This window comes from Ambystoma mexicanum, chromosome 3p, assembly GCF_040938575.1.
Source record: "Ambystoma mexicanum isolate Mex_15411 chromosome 3p, UKY_AmexF1_1, whole genome shotgun sequence".
NCBI classification, from domain to species: Eukaryota; Metazoa; Chordata; class Amphibia; order Caudata; family Ambystomatidae; genus Ambystoma; species Ambystoma mexicanum.
This window is the reverse complement of record NC_090925.1, coordinates 707,757,482-707,778,259: the sequence shown is the minus strand read 5'-3', so window position 1 is coordinate 707,778,259 and position 20,778 is coordinate 707,757,482. Positions and strand designations below refer to the sequence as shown.

The window sequence follows — 20,778 nt, the reverse complement described above, 5'->3', positions numbered from 1 at the left end:
GAGCCGAGGCTATCCCGGAGGGCAGTACCTTGAACTGGTAGTGCCGACTGTCCACCTTGAAGCGCAAGTACTTTCTGTGCGCTGGGAACATGGAAATATGAAAATAGGTATCTTTCATGTCCAATGTTGCCATGTAATACCCTGGAGAGTAGTCATGCAAAATTTTTGGGGCTTGACATACTTGTTTACAGGCTGTAAATCCAATACTGGGCGCATTGTCAAATCTTTTTTTGGCACAAGGAAGTAAGTTGAATAAATACCCTTGTTTACCTGGTGTCCCGGGACGAGTTCTATCGCGTCCTTTGCTAGAAGATTGACGATCTCCTCGAGGAGGATCTTCTGGTGGTCCAAAGAATGTATTCTTTGTCGTAGAGGGTGGTTTTGGGGACGCTCTAACAGTTCTATGCAGTATCCTGAGGGCACTGTGGACAGCACCCATCTGTCTGAAGTGATCCCTTCCCAGGCTTGGGCGAAGTTGGAAATGCGTCCCCCTATTGGGGCTGTGTGAGAAGGGACCCTGAACGGAACATCACTGTTTTGGTGGAGGCGTGCCGCCGCTTCTACTGGGGCTGCCTCTACCCTTACCACGCCCTCTCTTATTACCCCTGCCATAACCCTGGGTAGACTGCTGGCTGTTGTTGTTCCATTGTGTACCCTGCCCCTGGGAATAGTTAGACCCTCTCTGGGAATTTTGTCCGCGTGGGCGACGAAAATTGCCATTCCATCTCTGGTTAGGGGGTTTATTGGTTAGTTGGCCTAGGGATTTGAGTGTCTCATACTCGTCCTTGGCATTTTACAGCGCATCCTTGACCGCCTTTCCAAACAATAGATCCGGCTCCACCGGTTTGTCTATCAATGAGGCCTGGGTTTCAGCTTTGAACCTAGACTGTCGCAACCAAGCATGCCTTTTGATAACAGTACCTTCTGCTATCAATCTGCCGGCGTTATCCGCGGCATCAAAGGTTGCTTTTAATATGCAACCGGACACGGCTCTTCCTTCCGCCGAAACTCGTGCCAATTGGCTTTTTAAGGGTTCTGTGGCAGAATCTATGAGTGCCGCGACTTCTTCCCACTGGTGGCAGTTGTAACTCGCCAGTAGGGTGGTGGAGTTGGCCATTCTTGCCTGGTAGGCGGAAGTGGAGGCTACTTTCCTGCCCAAGCCATAAATCTTCTTTCTCTCCTTGTCAGGAGGAGCTTCCGACGATGACAAGGGTGTTCCCGCCCTCTTACGGGTGTTAGTAACTACCAGGGAGTCCGGTTCCAGATGCCCTCTTATGTACAGTGGGTCTGTTTGGGCTGCCCTGAAAAGCTTCTCAACTCTGGGGTTTACCGCCCTAGTGAGATAGGGATTAACAAGGGAAGGGTCTATCCTCCTTTGTATAGACTTAAGGATAGGGATGGCCTGGGCAACAGGTCTCCTTTCTCCCACTAACTCCTCGGCAAAATCCCTCTCCTCCTGTGCACCCTGGGTGTCAATGTGGAAGTGTTCTGGCGCTCTGGACAGCACTTCATTCTAAAGAGGCTGGTTATCGACAGGGGAGTCAGTAACCGGGGGTTCTTTATCTACCGGGGAATCTAGCCTATAGGTTTCTGGGTTGTCCTCCTCCTCCTCTTGGTCCTCGACATCCCCATAGTAGCCTGTCCCAGTTTGTTCTTCCGACATGCCCAAATCTGAATCCCCATAAAGGGATGGATCTCCCTGATATTGAGAATAGGGCTGTATACTGAAGGGGTCTGAAGTAGGAGCTTCAACCCGGACTTCTTACTTGGGGGTATAGGATCCCTAGAGCCTGAGGGAGTTGACACGTCTGGGGTAAAAGAGAGAAAGTGTTCAGGGTTTTTGGCGTAGAAATCTGCCAATGATGACATCCTTGACATTACTCTGTCTATGTCATCAGTAGACCACTCTCTTGAACTGGGAATGATTCTTTCTTGAAGGCCTTTCCCTGTCTTATCTAGACTAGACCTACTGGTTTGAACAGGGGTCTTTGGGATAACAGAAGACCGAGACTTGTCCATCTGTTTAAGTGGGGTAGAAAGTCTTTGAGGTGTGGAAGTAGGCTGAGACTGCTTCCTTTGTTGTTTTTCACCTTCCCCGTGTGTGGAATAGTGTTTACCCTGTTTTTTCACCCCTCCGGAGTCCTTCGATGCCTGGCGCCGAGGTTCGGGGGTAGTGTCCCTACCTCTGTGTAGTGGAGGTTGGGACTCGGGAGCAGCCGTTGCGCGGCCTGTTGACGCCGACTCCTGGAGTGTGGACTGGGGATAGAGGTCGGCTTCGTCTTCTGACGACCGAACCTCCGTTACCTTGGGGAGCGAGGCACTTCTGGCAACAGTGGATGGTTGCCTGGAGTCATGCGGCGATCTAGATCGAGAACGCCCAGAGGACACCGAATCAGAACGTTCTGTATGTGCCTCCTTCCGAGTACTCGGCGTGCGCGTCGAGTCTCGGTTGGACTTCATGTGTTTTGTGGAAGTGCTGTGGGTAGCGCTTGTGTCGCCGGGGGTCTTCCCCATAGCCGCCCTGCCGGATGACCTTCCGAGGTCGGGGACTTGCGCTTGGCTGTCAATTGACGCCACGTTGCCCTCGCCATCCGAAAGCACGGCGTCGCTGCCATCGCTGAAGGCACCCTCCGCTGCCTTGGCCTCTTGACGCCTGGCATGGTGGGCCCAACGCTTGATCGAACGGTCCCTGAGTGTTTTCGGTTTGAACCTACTACACGCTCTGCAGTTAGCCTCGGGGTGGTCCCTCGGTAAGCAGAGATTGCACGTGGCGTACCTGTCAACCCAAGGGTACTTGCGGTTGCACTTGGGGCAAAATTGGAAAGGGGTACCCTCCATACGCACCCTGTGGCAGCGGGCTAATAAGTGTAGGAATATATAAGAATGTACCTATATACTAAAAGAGTGTAGAGTATGTCCACCCCCAACTCTCCCTACTTGCAGGGCTGAGGTCAGAGGCCTTCCTAGGCCCGGGCTGAGGCCAGAGGCCTTCCGAGGCCCAAATCCGTCATGCAGCTCTCGACGGCGATTCTTTCTCCGTGCTGGCGTCGTGTGTGGATGTTCGGTAACTCAACGTTGAGGTGGAGAAATGGGGAAATATAACATATTTTAGCAAAAGTATGGCTAAAGCCAGGGAACTTCGCGGAATGCTTCCGACCAGTATGTTGGAAAAAAACAATCTGAGGGTCCTAGACTCGTGAGGGATCATGGGTACAGTGGACGTCACACTAGGGATAGTATTACTGGCACAACCCTGTGTCGACGCCCATTTTCAAGTTTCGAAAAACAAACTTTAATACTCCGCAGCTTCCACTAGATGTCGGCCTATGCACAGCATGTGATCTAAGCATATTCAACAAGCCTCAGAAATATATATATATGCATCAGTTTGAAAATATATACTTTTACTGAATGACCAGTGGAGTCCATACATTCATCTTTGACTCAGATACATAGATGATAATTTCAGGTTTTGGATTGGTACAAAAGAACAGCTCATGGTCTTTTTTAGATTCCATAATAGTATTGATGAGAGTACAGTTTAGAATCAAGATTGCTGATCCAGAGATCATTTTCTGGATGTTCAATTGAGATATGCGCACGAGGAACAAAGATGTATAACCAATATCTATTTTAAGCCTATGTATAAAAACAGCTTTCTGAGAGGGGATAGTTTTCATCTTCTTAGAGTAATCCAACATCTACCCTTCACACAGTTTATCAGACTCAAAAGGATTATATCCGATGATGACGCACTCACTGAACAGTTAACAGAAAATGTCAAAACAATTCTCCGATCGAGGTTTTAAAGACACCACTAACATGATAGCCCTCATATTACTTGAGCCACATAACTCAATTTGGGAAATTATCACCAAAGATCAGAGTTTACAACATGTATTCCTTAAAGCACCTACCATGTCCTACAGACGCAGTAACAGCCTACTACAAATAGCTGATTTACTCTGTGTTTTATATCTAATATGTGTCCCTAAAGGAAGAGTAGCATTTAGTGTTGAAATTGTATTGATGCCACTTGCCATCCTTTAAGTGTCGGTTATTGCCTTTATTGTCATGTAGCATATGTATGGTTGAACTGAACTACTCTGTAGCTGTTTTATTTGTATGACAGGAGGCGCACGCCGCGCCCTTCAAATTTCTTTTTTTAAAACAATTTTTATAAATGTTTTAACAAAATAACATACAGACTTTGTGAATCACTATCAATGATACATCATATTGTTCGTCTGTTCAAACCTGCCCCCCAACCACACACCCCCAGCCTATTCCACTTACAATATCTACCTACGGTGTATATTAATAGCTTGAACTTCTCACCATATCTCTATTCCGTAAATTGTGGTGGTGCATGTGGATGAGTTTGGGTGTCCTCCCGTGTAGGGGGAGTCAATTCCTGTATCAAGTGTTTCCAGGCCCCTAAATCTATGTTTTGCTCCTCTTGGCCCTGACGGGATGCTTCTTGCCACACAGCAGTTTCTGCCAGTGCCCACTGCTGGAGGTCCCTCAACCACATGCTTATCCCCGGGCCATGACCTGCTTTCCACCCCATTGCTATCCTACGCTTCACCAAGATATATGCCAGATCTCTCTGTTTACTGACATGTCTGGCATGCTTTGGTCTCGGAAAAATTCCTAGCAAGCACGCTTTGGGGGAGACGGAGACTGGCAACCAGCCCACATTAGTTAGGGTCCGGGCCACTCCCTCCCAATATTGGCATATTTCTGCGCAGGCCCAGAACATATGTATCATGCCTGCATTGATCAGGCCACATTTCGGACAAGCCTGTACTGTTGCATTACTAAATTTGGCAATTTTCTCTGGAGTTAAGTATGCTCTGTGAGTGACATATAATTGGATCAGCTGTAGTTTTGCATTTCTGGACACTTTCTTGTGATATCCCATGGTCCTATTCCAAGCTTCATCCGACAGCTGCTCTTGCAAATCTGCTTCCCAACGTTGCCCAGGCTGAATTAGATTGTTATCCGGTCTCAATGCCAGTATCTCATATAGTCTAGATACTGCGTGTCTCCCTTCTGAGACATCATAGTGTTTCAATACTTTCATCTTCTACTAATACTCCCTCTGATCCTGGCCATTTCAATTTTATTCTATGGAGAAGTGAGGCATAAGTTATGTGTTGCCCTGTTTGTATTCCTGATTCTGAAACAACTTCACTAAAGGTTATTGGCCGTCCCTCATTCAGTATATCTTCCAATGTCGCCACCCCTTTAGTCTCCCAATATTTCCTAACATGCAGCCTAAGTTGTGCATCTTCTCTTTTTAGCATCACCAGTGGGATCCGGGGTGAGTATGGTGTTCCTTTGCCCATAAAACGGCAGGCTCTTTGCCACATCATCATGCCTAGTTTCAGCAACAGAGGGGGCTTAGGGTCGCGTGAACTGCGGTCCACACCATCTCTTAAAAAGAATGGGGTGCATGCCAGTTGAAGTAACTCAGTGTCCTGGGTCTGTTCGTCTGACAGCCAGTATGTGGCAAAATGTAGTTGCCAAGCCACATAGTGCCCCTCAAAATCTGGCACTCCTATCCCCCTTTGATCGTATGGTTTCTGTAATTCCTCCAGAGACATCCCACACCTCGAGTTGTACCATTGGAAGCTCTGGCATGTAGTGTTCAGTTGCCTGAAGAAGGCTATTGGAATATTAAATGGAATATTCGTAAAATAAGCAGCCTCGGAAGCACTACCATTTTCAACAACGCTGCCCTTCCCATTCATGAAAGCGGCAGCTTGGCCCAAAGTTTCATGCAGTTCTCTATTTTATTCACCGCCTGTACCGTGTTCTGTGCATATTCTACTTTAGGGTCATGGAAGATGTCTACCCTGAGGTATCTGAATGTGTCAATTTCCCATTTAATCGGCAACCCTGGTAGCTCTCTCCGGCACTCCCTCTGTACCCTCCGAGGGAGAACAAACTCAACTTCTGTTCATTTATTGTAATCCCAGAAAGGTCTGCATAGCGCTCAAACACATCTAATATGTTTTGCAGATTTGTTTCCGGTTGTTGAAAGCAAAGGTGCATATCGTCCGCATACAGGGAGATCAGGTGTGTGCTGCCCCATATTATGATACCGGCTTCATGGCATTTTTTCCGTAGGTATACCGTGAGTGGCTCCAAGGCCAATATAAATAACATAGGGGACCAGAGACAGCCTTGCCCAGTACCTTTGCTTAACCCCCATTGCCTTGATATAGTGGAGCCTGTCCTGACTCTCGCCACTGGGTTGCTGTATTTGCTTTACCCACTTGATATATGTGGGGCCTATCCCGAAACCCTTCAACACAGCTAGTAGCCAAGGCAATCTAACCGAGTCAAATGCCTTGACTATATCAAGCGAGGTTTACTGCCATAAACTGGGTGCTGTCTTAGGTTTGGTCGATGACATGGTGCAAACGTCTTAGATCACACGTGATATTCCTATTTGGGACATAACCTGACTGATCTGGATGTATGAGTTTATGAATTACTGGCTTCACCCTGTTAGCCATAAGAGCTGTTAGTATCTTTCCGTCTTGGTTGAGCAGCGAGAAGGGTCTGTAAGAGTCGCATTCGGTATCGGGTTTGTTAGGCTTCAGTAATGGGACTATACTTGACTCTCTTGATGACAGCGGCAAACTGCCTTTATCAAATGTTTCATTCAGCATTGCCAATAATGAGGGTATGATTTCTGCCATGAATTCTTTGTAGAAGTCACTTGGTAGACCATCCGCACCTGGTGCCTTACCTGTCGGCAACCCTCTTATGGTGTGTTCCAGCTCCTCCTTGGTTATGGGGGCTTCTAGTTTATCCGCCTCTTCCACATCTAGCTTTGGAAGATCTATCAACGCTAAGGCTTCTTCTATCTTAGTTTCCCGGGTTTCCAATGTCTACTCATATAGCGTCTTATAGAAATCATAAAAACATTTGTTTATGTCATGTATCTCACAGATCTCCCCATTCTTAGCTGTGACTGCCCGAATCGCGCTACGCTCCAATTCGCTTTTGTACAACCAGGCTAGCAAGCGTCCCGGTTTGTCCTCTTCGGCGTGTTTCCTTTCCACATATTTTCTATAACTCAGTTTACCTAACCTGTCCCAGTGTACTAAGCATTCCTGCTGGAGGGCAACAGCCTCATGGGCACTCCCGCTGGGTAAGTTTCTCTGACTGTTCATAGCTTCTAATTTTATTTCCGCCTTACGGAAGCCCTTCTCTATTGCAGCTTGAACCCTGTTCGCCTTAGCGATCGCAATCCCCCTGATCACCACCTTGAAGGCCTCCCATAAAGTGCCTGCTGACTCCACACTCCCAGAATTATGCTTGAAACAATTCCTACACCCCTTCTCTTAAATGTTCAAGAAATGTGTCGTCCCTCAGAGACTCCTGAGTCTTCATGTCAGGATTCATGCCCTCGGGGGGGGGAACTCGCCATATGACCACCAGCGGGGCATGATCTGACAACACCCGTGCTTTATATTCCGCCCCCCCAAATTTGCCTAAGGTGTCTACTCCTGTAAATATATAATCCGATCTTGTCTGCAGGTCTAGGGGAGCGGTGTAATGCGAATATCTGCTGGCCTGTGGGTGTAGAATCCACCATATATCTGAGAGTTTGAATGCTTGCAACAATGTGCCCAGGGTTTGGCTGCGGGGGCAGGATGCTTACATTTGTCAACAAACAGCTGTTTACGAGCGTGATATAAATAAAATATCATATCATATCATATCCAATCTGTCCAGTGTAGGGTTGAGAGTGCAATAAAAATCCCCTCCCCACATTAATGTGTCGTCCCTATAGGAGTTCATTAGTGAGTATAAGGTGCGAAAATAAGATGCTGTCTCTTGATTTGGTGCATGTGTGTTAATAATACAAAATTCTTTGTGTTCCACCCGACTTCGCAACACAAACATCCTGCCCTCTTCATCTTGTGAGGTCTCGAGCACCCTCAAAAGGTACCGGCGGTGCTACCCATATCATTACGCCCCTAGCATAAGCAGAATATGACAAACCCAACATCGTGCCTCTCCATTTTTTAGCAAGAGCATTCTGTTTCTCGCGTGAGGTGCGTTTCTTGTAGAAGCGCAATGTCTATTTTCTGATGCCTTAAATAAGTCATAGCTCTATTCCGCTTAATGTAACTGCTGAGGCCCCTGACGTTCCAGGATACTATTTTAAGTTCACACTCAAAACTACTGACATGTACCCACGGTCCAGCGTTTAAGTTCAGCATATTCAGTGTGGATTCATAGGCTACCCCCTGTCTAACTACCCCAACTCCCCTGTCCAGCCCCCCCAACAACATCCCAGCTCAAACCTTTGTGCTCAGGCCTTCTCACTTCTCGCCTCTGCTCCAGGGTCATGACCTGGTGCATGGGGCGCAGCAGGTGGATACTTAACTGCTAGTATCCGATCAAACAAGTCTGTTCTTAGGTGTAGGACGCTCCTCCGTGGTGCATTCTAAAATGTGCACCATGCTATGGGGTCCTGCATTTAGCAATTCCTGTGTCCAAGGGCACATAACTACAGACTTCTGCTGCCTCGTGGTTGTCGAGATCAACTGCATTTGGCTACTTATCGCCACTCGGACCAGCCACTGCTCCGGTTGGACAATTCTGCATGTCCATCCATTTGAATGATTCTTGGGTGTTATCGAAAAAAATGGCACGGCCCTTGTGAATCACTTTCAATTTCGCCTGATACAACAGCATATACCTCAGGTTGGCCGCTCGCAGTCTCCCTTTGACCGATATGTAGTTCTTCAGTTGCTTTTGCACTTGTAGGGTATAATCCGGGTATGCAGTTATTGTGGCTGAAGCTCTTTGTATCGTACCTCCCTTACGGAAGTATTCCAGGATCTTCTCCCTGTCTCTGTAGTTCAGAATCCGGGCTATTATTGGCCTTGGCGGGGCTCCCGGCAGTGGGGTCCTCATCAGCAACCAATGTGCTCTTTCTACGGTGAAGCTCTAGGTGAGGTCCCCCAGACCAATTTCTTGCTGCAGCAGGGTCTCAATGTATTCCGTCGGGTTTGCCCCTTCTTCTCCTTCTGGGAGCCCAATAATTCTTACATTGTCACGTCTAGCCCTGCCTTCCGCATCTTTGGCCCTGTCTTCCAAGTTATGCACCTTTTGTTGCAGTACACTGACTTCCTCGGAGGTGTCTTTAAGGCCACTGGTATTCTCTGCCACTGACTTTTCCAGTGTACCTTTGCGCTCAGCGAGCGCCCTCACGTCTTGTCTGAGCAAGTTCACATCTATGCTGATGTTGTCTATTTTAGCTTCAAGAGACTTCTTCAGAGATGATATAGCCGCTAGGATCTTTGCCGCCCAGGCGCTCAGGTTCTGCTGCTTGTCAGTCTGTTATCATCATCAGGTTTGCCGTTGTCCCATCGTTTATTCCCTGGGGTACTGTGGCGTGTCTACTGGGTGCTAGTACTCTGGATCAGATAATGTTATGAGGATTGGGGAGGTTATTTACTGCTATGTGAAAGCACGTCTACATTCTTTTCCCTCGTCCCCTTTAGCGCAGCCTGCCGTGTGTAATTTGGCAGTTCAAACCTCCTGGTCCTTCCAACAGTCCCAATTTGCTTGCGGTAGGGGCCCCCACCGCCACCTCCCAGTTCACACTGGTCTGTGCTCACCCAGTATCCGCAGTTTCCATCTGCTTTGGTTCATTTGCTTTTCTCCAGGATCCCCTCCGTGCTCAGGGGCAGTGGCATCTACCCTGGATGTGGTGGCGTCCTGTCTGTGAGTTGCCTGGGTGAGGCTTACACTCCACTTGCTGTGGGATGTGCGCCTTACTGCAGCGCTTGGTTAAGCTGCTCAAACTACTTGGGTGTCTCACATATAGCTTACTGTTATCAGGTGGGAGACATTTATCTATATTGTTCCGCTCTTCTGTTGTAGCAGTGTTTCTTATGGCTCAATAGCCTCTATTCATTGTTGTTTTTATCCTCCAGCTGGGCTGCTTTCTGTAGCAAGCGCTACCAAGGTATGCAATGTCTTAAACTCATGGGCCGTGCCCCTTTGATGCAAGCTTATGTATTGGATCCCACTGTGTATTTACAGTATGCAGTGTCTCTCGCAGTTTTCTCATTGACTGCCGGCGGCAGATTTCTCTGGTACCTTGCACCACCTGTCCTCACTGTAAGCACGTTGGGTTCTGATGTTATATTAGTAAACCAGCGTCCACGCCGTGACCGCTTGTCACTACATTAGCCTTCCACAGTTACTGCACCTTGCACTCCTCGTCTGCAGTCTCTCCTTCCCGATGAGCGGGGCACTGCAAGTGTGGGCTGGCACAACTGTCTGTATAATCCCTGCAGTTCCCTACCTTGCATGTAAGGCTGCACACAGCAGGTTGGTCGCTGCAACAATGTAGCCACGTGTTCTCACGGCATGTATTGGAGCTGTCTCTCCAAATGCTCCAGCGCCAGCCCGGCCGGTCTTACCCCGGTGTGCCGCACAAGTGAGGGGCTCCTGCCGCTCGCTCCGCTTAATGTCAGTCGGCCATCACAGACTGTCCCCTCTGAAATTACACTGATTGTAGTCTGCTTCCTTATGTTGTAGTTGCCTGCTAGGCTCCTCCTGATCTCGCCTCGGGTGCAGATACAAGCCCTGACCAGGCAGCCTACGGCTTCCGATGACTCGCGGCAGTCCCTCCTCGCCACAGTGTTCTGTTATGCCACAGCTCTTTGTCTCACTGCGGCTGCCATCTTTTTTTGTATCCTGTATTCCGGGCAAACAATTTTCCTTGGGTTCACTTTCTGTTAACATTGAGCTTGATCTGACCCATCAGTGTTGCAGCGTATACTTTTCAATGTTGACTTTCTAGTTTATTGTTTGGGATACAATAATTGAAACACTGTTGTGATGTGTACATGCCATCACGTTTACTTTCCAAGGCATCCTTTAGATGCCTGAGTCTTCCGTGGTAATTAAACATGAACAAGGTATGGACCATATATTTAAGTAGCAGTCTAGTGTTTACGTAACCAATATAATGCATTCTTTGGGACGTTCATTGTTACATACACCTCTGCATTCCAACATGAATAAGGTATGGACCGTACTCCCAAGTAGCAGTCTAGTGTTTTCATGACCAATAGAATGCGTCTTGTGGGACGTTAGTCATTACATCCAGCGTGCATGTCATGACGCCACCAAGCACCTGATCTAGATAACGCAAGTTCGGCAGAAAATTAAAAGCTGCAATACTGTTGCACCGCATAGAATGCTTACTCTAACCTATGTTGACCAGGAATGGTGGCGTAGAAGATTGTGAGCAGGTAACGACTGATAAGGGATTGCATTTTCAGAAAATATATAGTTTAAACTCCTGTGGCCTTTGGTTTGGCATCTAAGATTAGTGAACTTCTTTACGTAGGAGCTCATTTCAAGGCACGCCGTGCTAGTGGATTGCAACACGGGGTAAATATTGCAGCTTTTTGTTATTTTCTTGTCTCTATAATGATATTGGTTTTGATTTGGTTGTGTTTCGAGGGTGACTATTGTGGAGACACCAACGATGAGTGTTTGACTGATGCAAATCCCTTATCCCTTCTTGCAGCCAGATTATATGGACTAATGTTGCCTTTTCAGATGATATGAGAGATACTGCCGTTATAAATGTAACTATTTGGGGTGGAGCGGTGAAGGTTTGTGACTTTTATAATGTTTCGAGATTGTGAGGAGGCAGGAATGAAACTCGGACACAGGTGATTCATGGTGTTGGTCATAGACCTTTATTCAACAGAAATTGATTTAGAAAATACCTCTGTATTCCTGCCTTTTCTAAGAGGTATTTTACCTACCTAAAACAAAACGAATGGGTCGGTCGTTTGTCAAGAAGTCCAAAGCAAACTGTCCTGTGTCCAAAGTACTGTTCTGACCCTCACATTCTAAAAATCAACTGCAAGGTAAAAAGGGAAATGTCTTTGGCCTTGTAAAGTGTGCACATGTTCCAAAAGAAGAATGCTTAACTCCAACACAAATGTTCCATGCAAATAAAGTGCACATATCATGAGGGTAGTTCCCTTCCCCATGTTTACTCTTCACTCAGCTTTATAGTGATTGCCTTAGTTCCACTGGTTCAAAATAAACTTAACATACAAAGTAGCTTGGCTGACAGTCTGGTTCCTGATAGATTACCTGGTGTACTATCCTGCCAGATTTCTTCTTATTCCTTGATATCTCAATTATACTCTTTGGCTATTTTCCTGATGTATCATTATCAGAATTGTCTGACAAAGCAAATTCTATACCTTGTTCAATCTGTTCTTACCCGGTGTACTCTTCTGCTGGGATTCTCTCATATGCAAATACTTGCTTTCCTCATACACAAACTCGTATGACTTGCAATGCCTGGTATACTCCCCTGCCAGGGCTTTTCTTTACATGCAGACACTTGTCCTCTTGTAAAAAACACTTGTAACTTGAAATGCCTGGATTACTCTCCTGCCAGGGCTTTCTAATATGCGTCTCATGCACATTCAGAAATCTGACAATCCCTTATGTTCATTCTGGTCTGTTTCTTTCCTCCTTTGGGTTCGCCGCCTCTGCCTTGTGGTTCTTGCGGCTCTCGCTTGCCACTTCCACACTCCCTGGACTGCAGCAGTGCAGAGGTGACTCTTTGGTACCGCTGTGTGTCAGGAGGTCGTCCTTGCTCCTTTGGCGATCTCACGGAGTGCCATCCTCCAGAATATGTCTTCTTTGGTTTCTCCCGTGAGCCGGTTGGCTCCACAGACCTTGTACTTGCACAGCAGTCCCGCTGTCAGCACCGAGGGGACTCAACCTCTCCAGACAGCTCTCCTGTGACAGCTGGTTTCCCAGTTAAAATATCCCACCAGCTGTCATGTGCTTGTAACAACTAGAGCGCTGCTTGCGTTCTCGGTCATCACTGATCTTCATTACTCGGCTCAGCTTCCTCGTGGCAGTATTCTTTCATTGGAAAAAGGAAAGTCAGTTTGCAGCAGCTTGTAGGCAGAGTCTAAAGAAGTATTACCAGTAGTTTTGGAGAGGGAATAAGACCTATAACATGCCATTAAGGCATGGGGAATGGACGGGGTATCCTTAAAAGGAGATGTGGGATAGCATGTCTCCTCCGTTGATACCATGACACTCCCATGTTGGTTACCTCCCTCATATAGCCACCCCCAGGGTCAGAATCAGGTAGCGGCTGCCGACTCCTGGCCCCTTGGGGGGAAGCCACCACTGGAAAAGGAGTGATGATACCATCGGATTCATCACAACATGCTTGTATTGTTTCTATTGACACCACTTATGTTTTGGTTGTAGTCAACTACACTTCTGAAGAAGGTCTGATGACTGAAATGCATCAAGTTAATAGGCTCTATAGTTGAGTCTTTTTGGTATCATGACTCAAAGCTGAATGTCTAAACTTAACCATGTTGTTATTTAACTTTGAAACATTTTTGTAAGCAACTGGACTTTGTACTGCGTGTAAACGCTATTGATTAACCATTAGTACGGTTAAATACATTTGTTTGTGTTCATAAATCGAGTTTCATGCTCACGTTAAAACTTAATTTGACATTACCTAACCTACATTTTGTAAACTTATTGTGTTCTAAACCTAGCTATTTTATTACAAAACTAGTTAGCACCAGTGGTCTTGTAGATCTGTCTATGAGCATTGTCCTTTTCTAACTAGTCTCAAGCCAGCTCTGGCTCCCCTACCTCTACTCCATTCTAGCTGCTGGCCACCTTTTTCAGCCGTCCGGTAGCCCAGAAAGCCAATGCTGGGTTTGCCTGACCACTACTCGCATGGTGATCCCCTCTTCCCCTGTAAATTGTCCACTGCCTTCATGCATGCTGATCGCCATTCCCACCTGCACACAAGCCTCCTAGCCAGGCAACCTCTTTGGGATTTCTCCTGTTTGCTGATTCCTCTGCTCCCCTTACTGACTTATCACCCACCATGCTCATTGCCCCTCTCCATGTGGAATGCCATCACTGTCTGATTCCCATGAACATCTTCTGATGTGCCAGATGCCCCCCTGACCCACTGGACCTCTCCTTCCCTGCTACAATCTGCTTGCCGAACTGTACCTTGTGCTCTCGTGGTCTCGTATCAGCAGTAGGTGTGTGATGCCAGCAGTATGTGCCCTGGAATTTCTGTGTACCAGCTGTAGGCCCTTTTTCTCCCGGGTCACGTATGTGTCGAAGATCAGGAGCCTCTTGTCATATCTAAGGGGGCAATGGAGAGAATGGTCAGAAACAAATGAACCATTGCCAGCTATGAGAGGAGCAGGTGGATGTACCGGTGCCACCACATTAATGCAGGTGCAGAACCAGTGCCAGCCATTGGATGAGTGGGTCCAAATTGTGACAATGCATAAGGAGATTAAGAAAGAACTAGTGCCAGCAGGGGGGCAATACTAGTGAGCACCCACTGGGGATGGTCGTAGAATCAGTATCAGCTTAAAAGGAGGGATCGCATCCTATGCTTGGCTAGGGAGGAGAGACATGGGTGCCAGAACATGGGGCAGAGTGGTCAGAATCCATGTCATCCGTATGAGGTGGGGCAACGCCAGTGACTGTAGGAGGGGTTTGTGTGTGAGCCAGAAACATTACCAGACAAATGGAAGGAAAAGGGAGATCAAGGACCCATCTGTGGGGGGTGTGGGGTGAGGAGTGTCATGGAGGTGTTTTGGCAGAACTAATTCTGGTCTGGGGCATGCAGGCTTAGGAGGGAATGGTGGAATCTGTGCCTGTTCAGAAGGAGAGGGCAGATCTTGTATTTGCCAAGAGTGTGCCTTGACCCGGCAAGCCTGTGAACGGAGGGATCCTGTTCCTGCCCAGGCTGGGTGCAGGAAGTTCCACCCCAAAAGAGGAGCAGCAGCACCATTGGTGACTCAGGGGAAAGGGAGATGAACCAACCTCTGGAAGGCAACGGTGAAGGTGCTTATGCCCACCTGTTTAAATACCATCATGCATGTTCACTGGGACTCACCCGGTGGTGTAGATGCGATGATCCTGGCAGGTGATCTGGGACACAATGTCGGTGTGTGAATGGTCCGAGCTGCTCTTTGCTGTATTGATAACGTGGCCGCATACCCTTTTTTCGTCGAGTGGGAATACACTCAGTCGTCCCTTGAACCCACACACCAGTAGCTGACGCTGAACGTTGATGGCAATGCTGAAGATGGGGTGCCTTAGCTAAAAGAATTTAAACAAGGTTAGTGGTATTTGGAAACACATCTGGTAAAGGGGGGGGGCTAGAAAAGGGGTTTAAGGCATGGTAGAGCAAGTCTTGGAAAGGTAAGACCTAGGAGAACTTCATGTTGAAGAAGTAAGTGCTGGTAGGACAGGCAGTAAGGTTGGTAGAGTAGAGTATGTAAGACCAGGATGAGGTGGTAATTGAAGAATAGTGCGTGGACCACTCGGAGCACCAGCATCAGAGAAGGGAAGAGGAGCTGAACGGGAAGGCAACTGGGAAAGGGATATGGTGACCTGAGTAGATGGAAGTGGAAGCCTGAGGAAGGGGGGGTTTTCTAAAACCTGCACAGATTTATGAGACTGGCATGTCTTCTGAGCTTTGCCTTGCACCCTGAGTGGATAACATGGGCATACTCGAAGAGCTTGAAGGGACCATAACTTGCAGATGGAGTGGGATGTGCACTAATGCATCGGTATATGTTTCTAATCGATCAGGATGTATAGCAGTACAGTGCTGGAAGTTCCCACTGTAGCCATGTAGATGTAGGTACTACACAGAATGCGTGCCTCTTGCACCAGTAACCCAGCTTTCTTTGTATAAGTCACTGTAAGATTCAAGGGTGAGGAGGGTGCTGGAGTGCCTGCCTGGTCTTTTGCTCCCTTTCGATGGCTGGTCTTTCACTCCTTTTGCCTGGTTGTTGCTACCTGCACGTATCTTCATGCTAAAGACTGAAGACTAGAGCTGGGTGCACTGAAAAAGATTGTGTTGCAAAGTTCCAATCAAATCCCTGCACATTTTTGGGGTGGGGGCCTCATAGACTGGACCTACATAGTCCATATCGGTATAGTTACCTGCCTGTTAAGTTCTGAATGCGGCAGCATGGATGGTGAATGGCTGTCCCTGCTTCTAGCAATGCCCTCTGGAATAGGGAGGTCATTGTGTATTGAGGCCTTCAAATAACACACAACGTTCCCCTGTTAAGAGAGTGCATCCTCTGAAGAAGCCAACTTGCTCCATATGATGTCCATAGGATCTCTCGGTAGTCCATCTCAATTGACTTTAAAGGAATTACCATCCGAAAGCTTCTGACCTCGCCCTCCTTGGAGACTGAGCCGGCAGTATGGCGTTACACCAGTCTGTGGGAGGCCACATTTGGCGGAAATGACCGTAGGCCTAGATTGCATTGACTGCCATGGAAACTATATGATCTGGCTTTGCCCCCCAAAAGAGGGTGCATGTTTAAATCTGAGGGCACAGAGTGAATATTGCCCTGATTATGGTGAATGGGATACGGTATTGGTCAGCTATCGTAAGGCCAAATCTTTGGGCTACCGCCACCATGAACGATTAACAAAGAGGACTGAAGGACATGTTTTAAAGTGTCTGGAAACCAGTAGTGAGCTCATAAAAATAAATAAGGATATCAATTTTGGGGAAACTAACACAATCGTGCTGCCCTGGGATGGAAATGGGCGACTGTCATCTTTTTGGAGCTCCATCACAACGAATCTTTATGTAATCTCGTGCATTAACCACTTTTGAGCCAGTTTGTGAAAAGGGAATCTATGTTGTGGAGAGTGCAATGCTCTGGGTTCTCTCCTTCTCTTCTCCGCCAAGAATCTTAAACAAAAAAGTGGATTTTTAAAGCACTTTAGGTGCAGTTCCTACTTCAGCCTGGGCTACTTTTAGTGAAATGCTTCCACTGGTGTTTAGTGACTCTCGCCTGAATAATGAGAAACGGTAGTCCCCCACCCCCAAATACTTTGGCCATGTATTATCAAAACAGGATAATTTTTCGAGGAACAAATTAAAAACGTGTTTGAGGAAATCTCTTCCCTCTCACCCCCTAATCCCCCAATAATTTTCACCAAAAAACATGCAAGTGTGCTAAGTCAGGTCAGCTCTACCATGGTGCAGGGGTGTACTTTCCATCAAAATCATAGCGGTAGCCAAAGTGACATGACTCCACTTTAGTCCACCTGGCGACACCGCCGGACTTGACATCTGATGTTTTATGGCGCTGAGAAATGCCCAACTAATAGCTACAAGCTCTTGCAGAGGTAGCTAAAAAGCAAGCATAAGACTAGCAAGAGAGGGGTGCTTGGGTAAAACCCTGCGATGCATAAAACAGACTTCCTGGCTATAGGTTTAAGCCGATAAAACCCACAGAGATGAAAACCTGAAAAGAAAATGTGTATGTCCACGCTGTATTTTTAAATAAAATGTTTTGCACATGGTGCATTTGGGAGGATCCTAGCGCAACAGTGGTGATACAATGAGCATGCAGGGAACATGTCTTAGTTGATGTTCTGTAACAAATGCAGGCTCATGGAACTTTTCATCGGCAGGAAAGTTTGCCTCTGATATTTTCCTTTTTACCCTTTATTGCTTCAAGCTCCATAGTTTCACAGCAATATTTCCTGGGTGCCTTTTCTCGCCAAACCCGGAAGGGTCCTGCCTACTGTACCCCAGCCTCCCATTTCTCTGCAAATCTCATGCTCTGCAGGTTAACTCTGCATAGCCCCGGGTGGCTTTACCGTGAGCTTAGGTGAAGGCAGGCTTCCATTTGTAGACTAGATTTTTCTTAAACTTGAAGTGAAGAACATTTGTGGGATTTGTGTTTAATTATGAAGAGAATTCGAGCCAATTGTGAGCCAGTTTGGATCGTGAAGTTGGTGCCAAATGAGCAATTATTATAAAAAAGCAATATTTTACTTGTGCAGATATGTGTTTCTAATAACTTTATATACCCTGTGACTTCGCTGTTTTAACACATACATGCATCAATACAAGCAGCTTTTTAGTACTCACTGAAAAACAGTTGTCTGTGTTTCTTTTTGGTTTTGGAAAGGGACAAATTGTTTTATCCCCCTAAACACCCATCCCAACATATTTTGGGCTGGTGCAATTATATAAACAAACTCCAGTCCTAGAATATTTGGGGAAAGTGTTGGATAGTGTCTTGAAAAAATACTGTTTCCCCTCAATGTTTATTTTAAGCGATTAAATCACTTGGTACCGGAAAAAAGGGTATACACTGATAGATGCGGATTCCACATTTTGTTTAAAGCACTGGAGAAACACCCGGAAGACTAAAGGGAAATGAGCACTGAAAGCAGGACACCCTACCCATAAATCATGACATTGCAAGAGAGCAGTGGTATGCAAAATCGCCGGTATTCACACCCTGTGCGATTCTTTTGATCTTGGGGGTGGCTAGGAAAACCAAAGGATCATATTTGTGACCCCCCCCCCCTGTTGGACCATTGTAGGCCCTCTAGCTGGTATTGAAGGTGCCACTGATTACCTATGACTAGTGAAGGGATGGAGGGAGGGTTATATGTGGCATGTTAATGGCATCAGCTTCTCGAGGGTAGCCACTGGGCTCTTAACGTTTTGGCCAGGAGGACTCCTTCCTGGAAAAGAGCATCATTGTAAATATAGCAATGCAATGTAAATCACATTGGTACTGCACCAGGTACCACATTAGTGGTGTCCAGTCATGAGGCTTGTATAAGGGGAAGCCCTGTGTTGTTACTTGAACAGGTGTGCATCAAGCATACGCGCACTGCAGATACTGCTAGTAAACTGAATTCATGTTCCCCAAAACCACGGCTTCCTGAATGACTGTGTGTGATTTTTGTGTAGTTGTGTGAACTCCTCCATTGCGTGTTCATTGGGGATCTGTGGTACCTTTCGGTTCTAGATGTTATTGTGGATTTCTGGCCATGCAAGGAAGATGTACGTGTTTCTTGAGGTTCCATGTGTGGCCCCAGATCTTGCATCTGGGGTAGAAGTGTCATCTTTGCCCTTTTCCGGGCACATAACTGAAGACACCTGTTTCTGTTTACTGAAACTGGCACAAGAGACTATTAAGTGGCTTATTGAAATATATGGAGGCACTGTGTTCTGCATAGGGGTGTTCATTGTATGGCTTCAACAAGACACCATGACTGTGGAGCAGCAAGGGAACTGCTGACTCTACAGAAGATAATGAGCTATAAGGCTCTTGAGCATGGAAGACACTCCTACCTGCCATGGAAGATCATGAGATAAGGCTCTTGAGCATGGAAGACACCCCTACCTGCCATGGAAGATCATGAGATAAGGCTCTTGAGCATGGAAGAAACCACTAACTCCATGGAAGGTCATGAGCAAAGGCTCTTGAGCAATGGAAGACAACACTAACTCCATGGATGATAATGAGCTAAGGATGTGGAGCATGGTGATACCAGCTCCATGAAGTATAATGAGCTGGAGGGAAACCACTAACTGCATGTAAGACATGCACTTGGGTTGCAGAGGCTGGGAGTAGCCATACTCTTGATGGCAGGCCATGCGTGAGGTTATGGAGCATTAATAGGACCATTATCTCCTGAGCAGAAGTCTGTTGTATCAGGCTATGGAGCCAGAGCGACCTTGGAGGACAAGCTAACCACATGTTGACATATTTCTTTTGGGAAGAATTCACAGGATACAGAGGGTGGTGGGAGGTTTTGCCCTTGGAGCTGGATTTCATAATGGACCAAATTCATGTTCACCCATGTTTCATTTATACACCAAATCCGTGAACTTTCGGCACCATGACTGATTTTTAGAAAGAAGATGGAATAAACGCATCGGAAAGGAGAGTCTTACCTGGATCCTGTCCACCACGTTGGCCGCTGAGCTCCACACCACCACAGTGCCATCATTGGAGGAGGAAAATAGGAGCTTGGGTGGCAGCCAATACAGGAAGTGTGTCACCATCCCCTTGTGCTCCATAGCAGACACTAAGATTTTCCCGTTCTCCAGATCGCACCATTGGACGCCCCCATCTGATGGCACCAAAAAGAGTGGTGGGGGTGTTAGTGCTGATAGTGGCATCGCCTTCCTTCCCAAACATGTACCCCACCTGACTCTCGCCCCTTATTGCCCACTTTGTATACGTGATCGTCTCTCTGGGGCTCTGTATTCCACCACTGCTCATAAGTGCCTTACTCCTTATGTCCTGGTACGAGAGTGGATCTTTAACCATGCAGGCATCTAGAGGAAGGCTCTACTAACAAGGCCCAGAGAAGCTAGAGCATGAAGACAGGGCACTGAATCAGTCATGGCATAGTGCTTGCTAGGCAGCAAGGAATAGTAGTGGGAACCCATTTGGCCCCACCAGCGCGAGAGAGAGCCACAGGTAGGTCACAGTGACGGATCAAGTGAACAGCTGAGCCTAGAGATCTGCCATTTATAGAGACTGGTGAGAAGTAGAGGTTTGCCTACCACGAGAAGCTAGAGACAGATCACAGAGGATGCATGCAATCAGGGGGTACAATGACAGGGTACGGAGCAGTGCCCTATCAGCATCAGTAAAGACAAGATGATCCATGGAGATGGGGGCAAGTCATTGAGCTTAGGGCATACGTAGTGCACCATAGGTTTGCTTAACCTAAGATTATAGGTTAAATTCTTGAGATATCTGGGGACATTACTGATGTAGAATGATAGTCATTTGATCGGCATGGCCTTGCTACTGCCCCTGCTGGTAGAGAAGGAGTCAAGCATTTTCTGCAGATGAATCGCTTCTCCAACTAACACAACATACAAACTGG

At 47.0% G+C, this 20,778-nt stretch overlaps 1 protein-coding gene across 1 annotated transcript in view; it reads right to left on the bottom strand.

Annotated features, from left to right (window-relative positions):
- LOC138580751 (uncharacterized) overlaps positions 1-20,778 on the bottom strand; it is a 333,494-nt gene that overhangs the window by 257,574 nt on the left and 55,142 nt on the right. The window contains exons 3-5 of the mRNA XM_069651540.1: positions 19,832-20,010; positions 14,987-15,192; positions 14,083-14,220 (exon numbers count right to left, since the gene is read on the bottom strand). Coding sequence (XP_069507641.1) covers positions 14,083-14,220; positions 14,987-15,192; positions 19,832-20,010 — 523 coding nt within the window. The remainder of the gene's footprint in view (positions 1-14,082; positions 14,221-14,986; positions 15,193-19,831; positions 20,011-20,778) is intronic.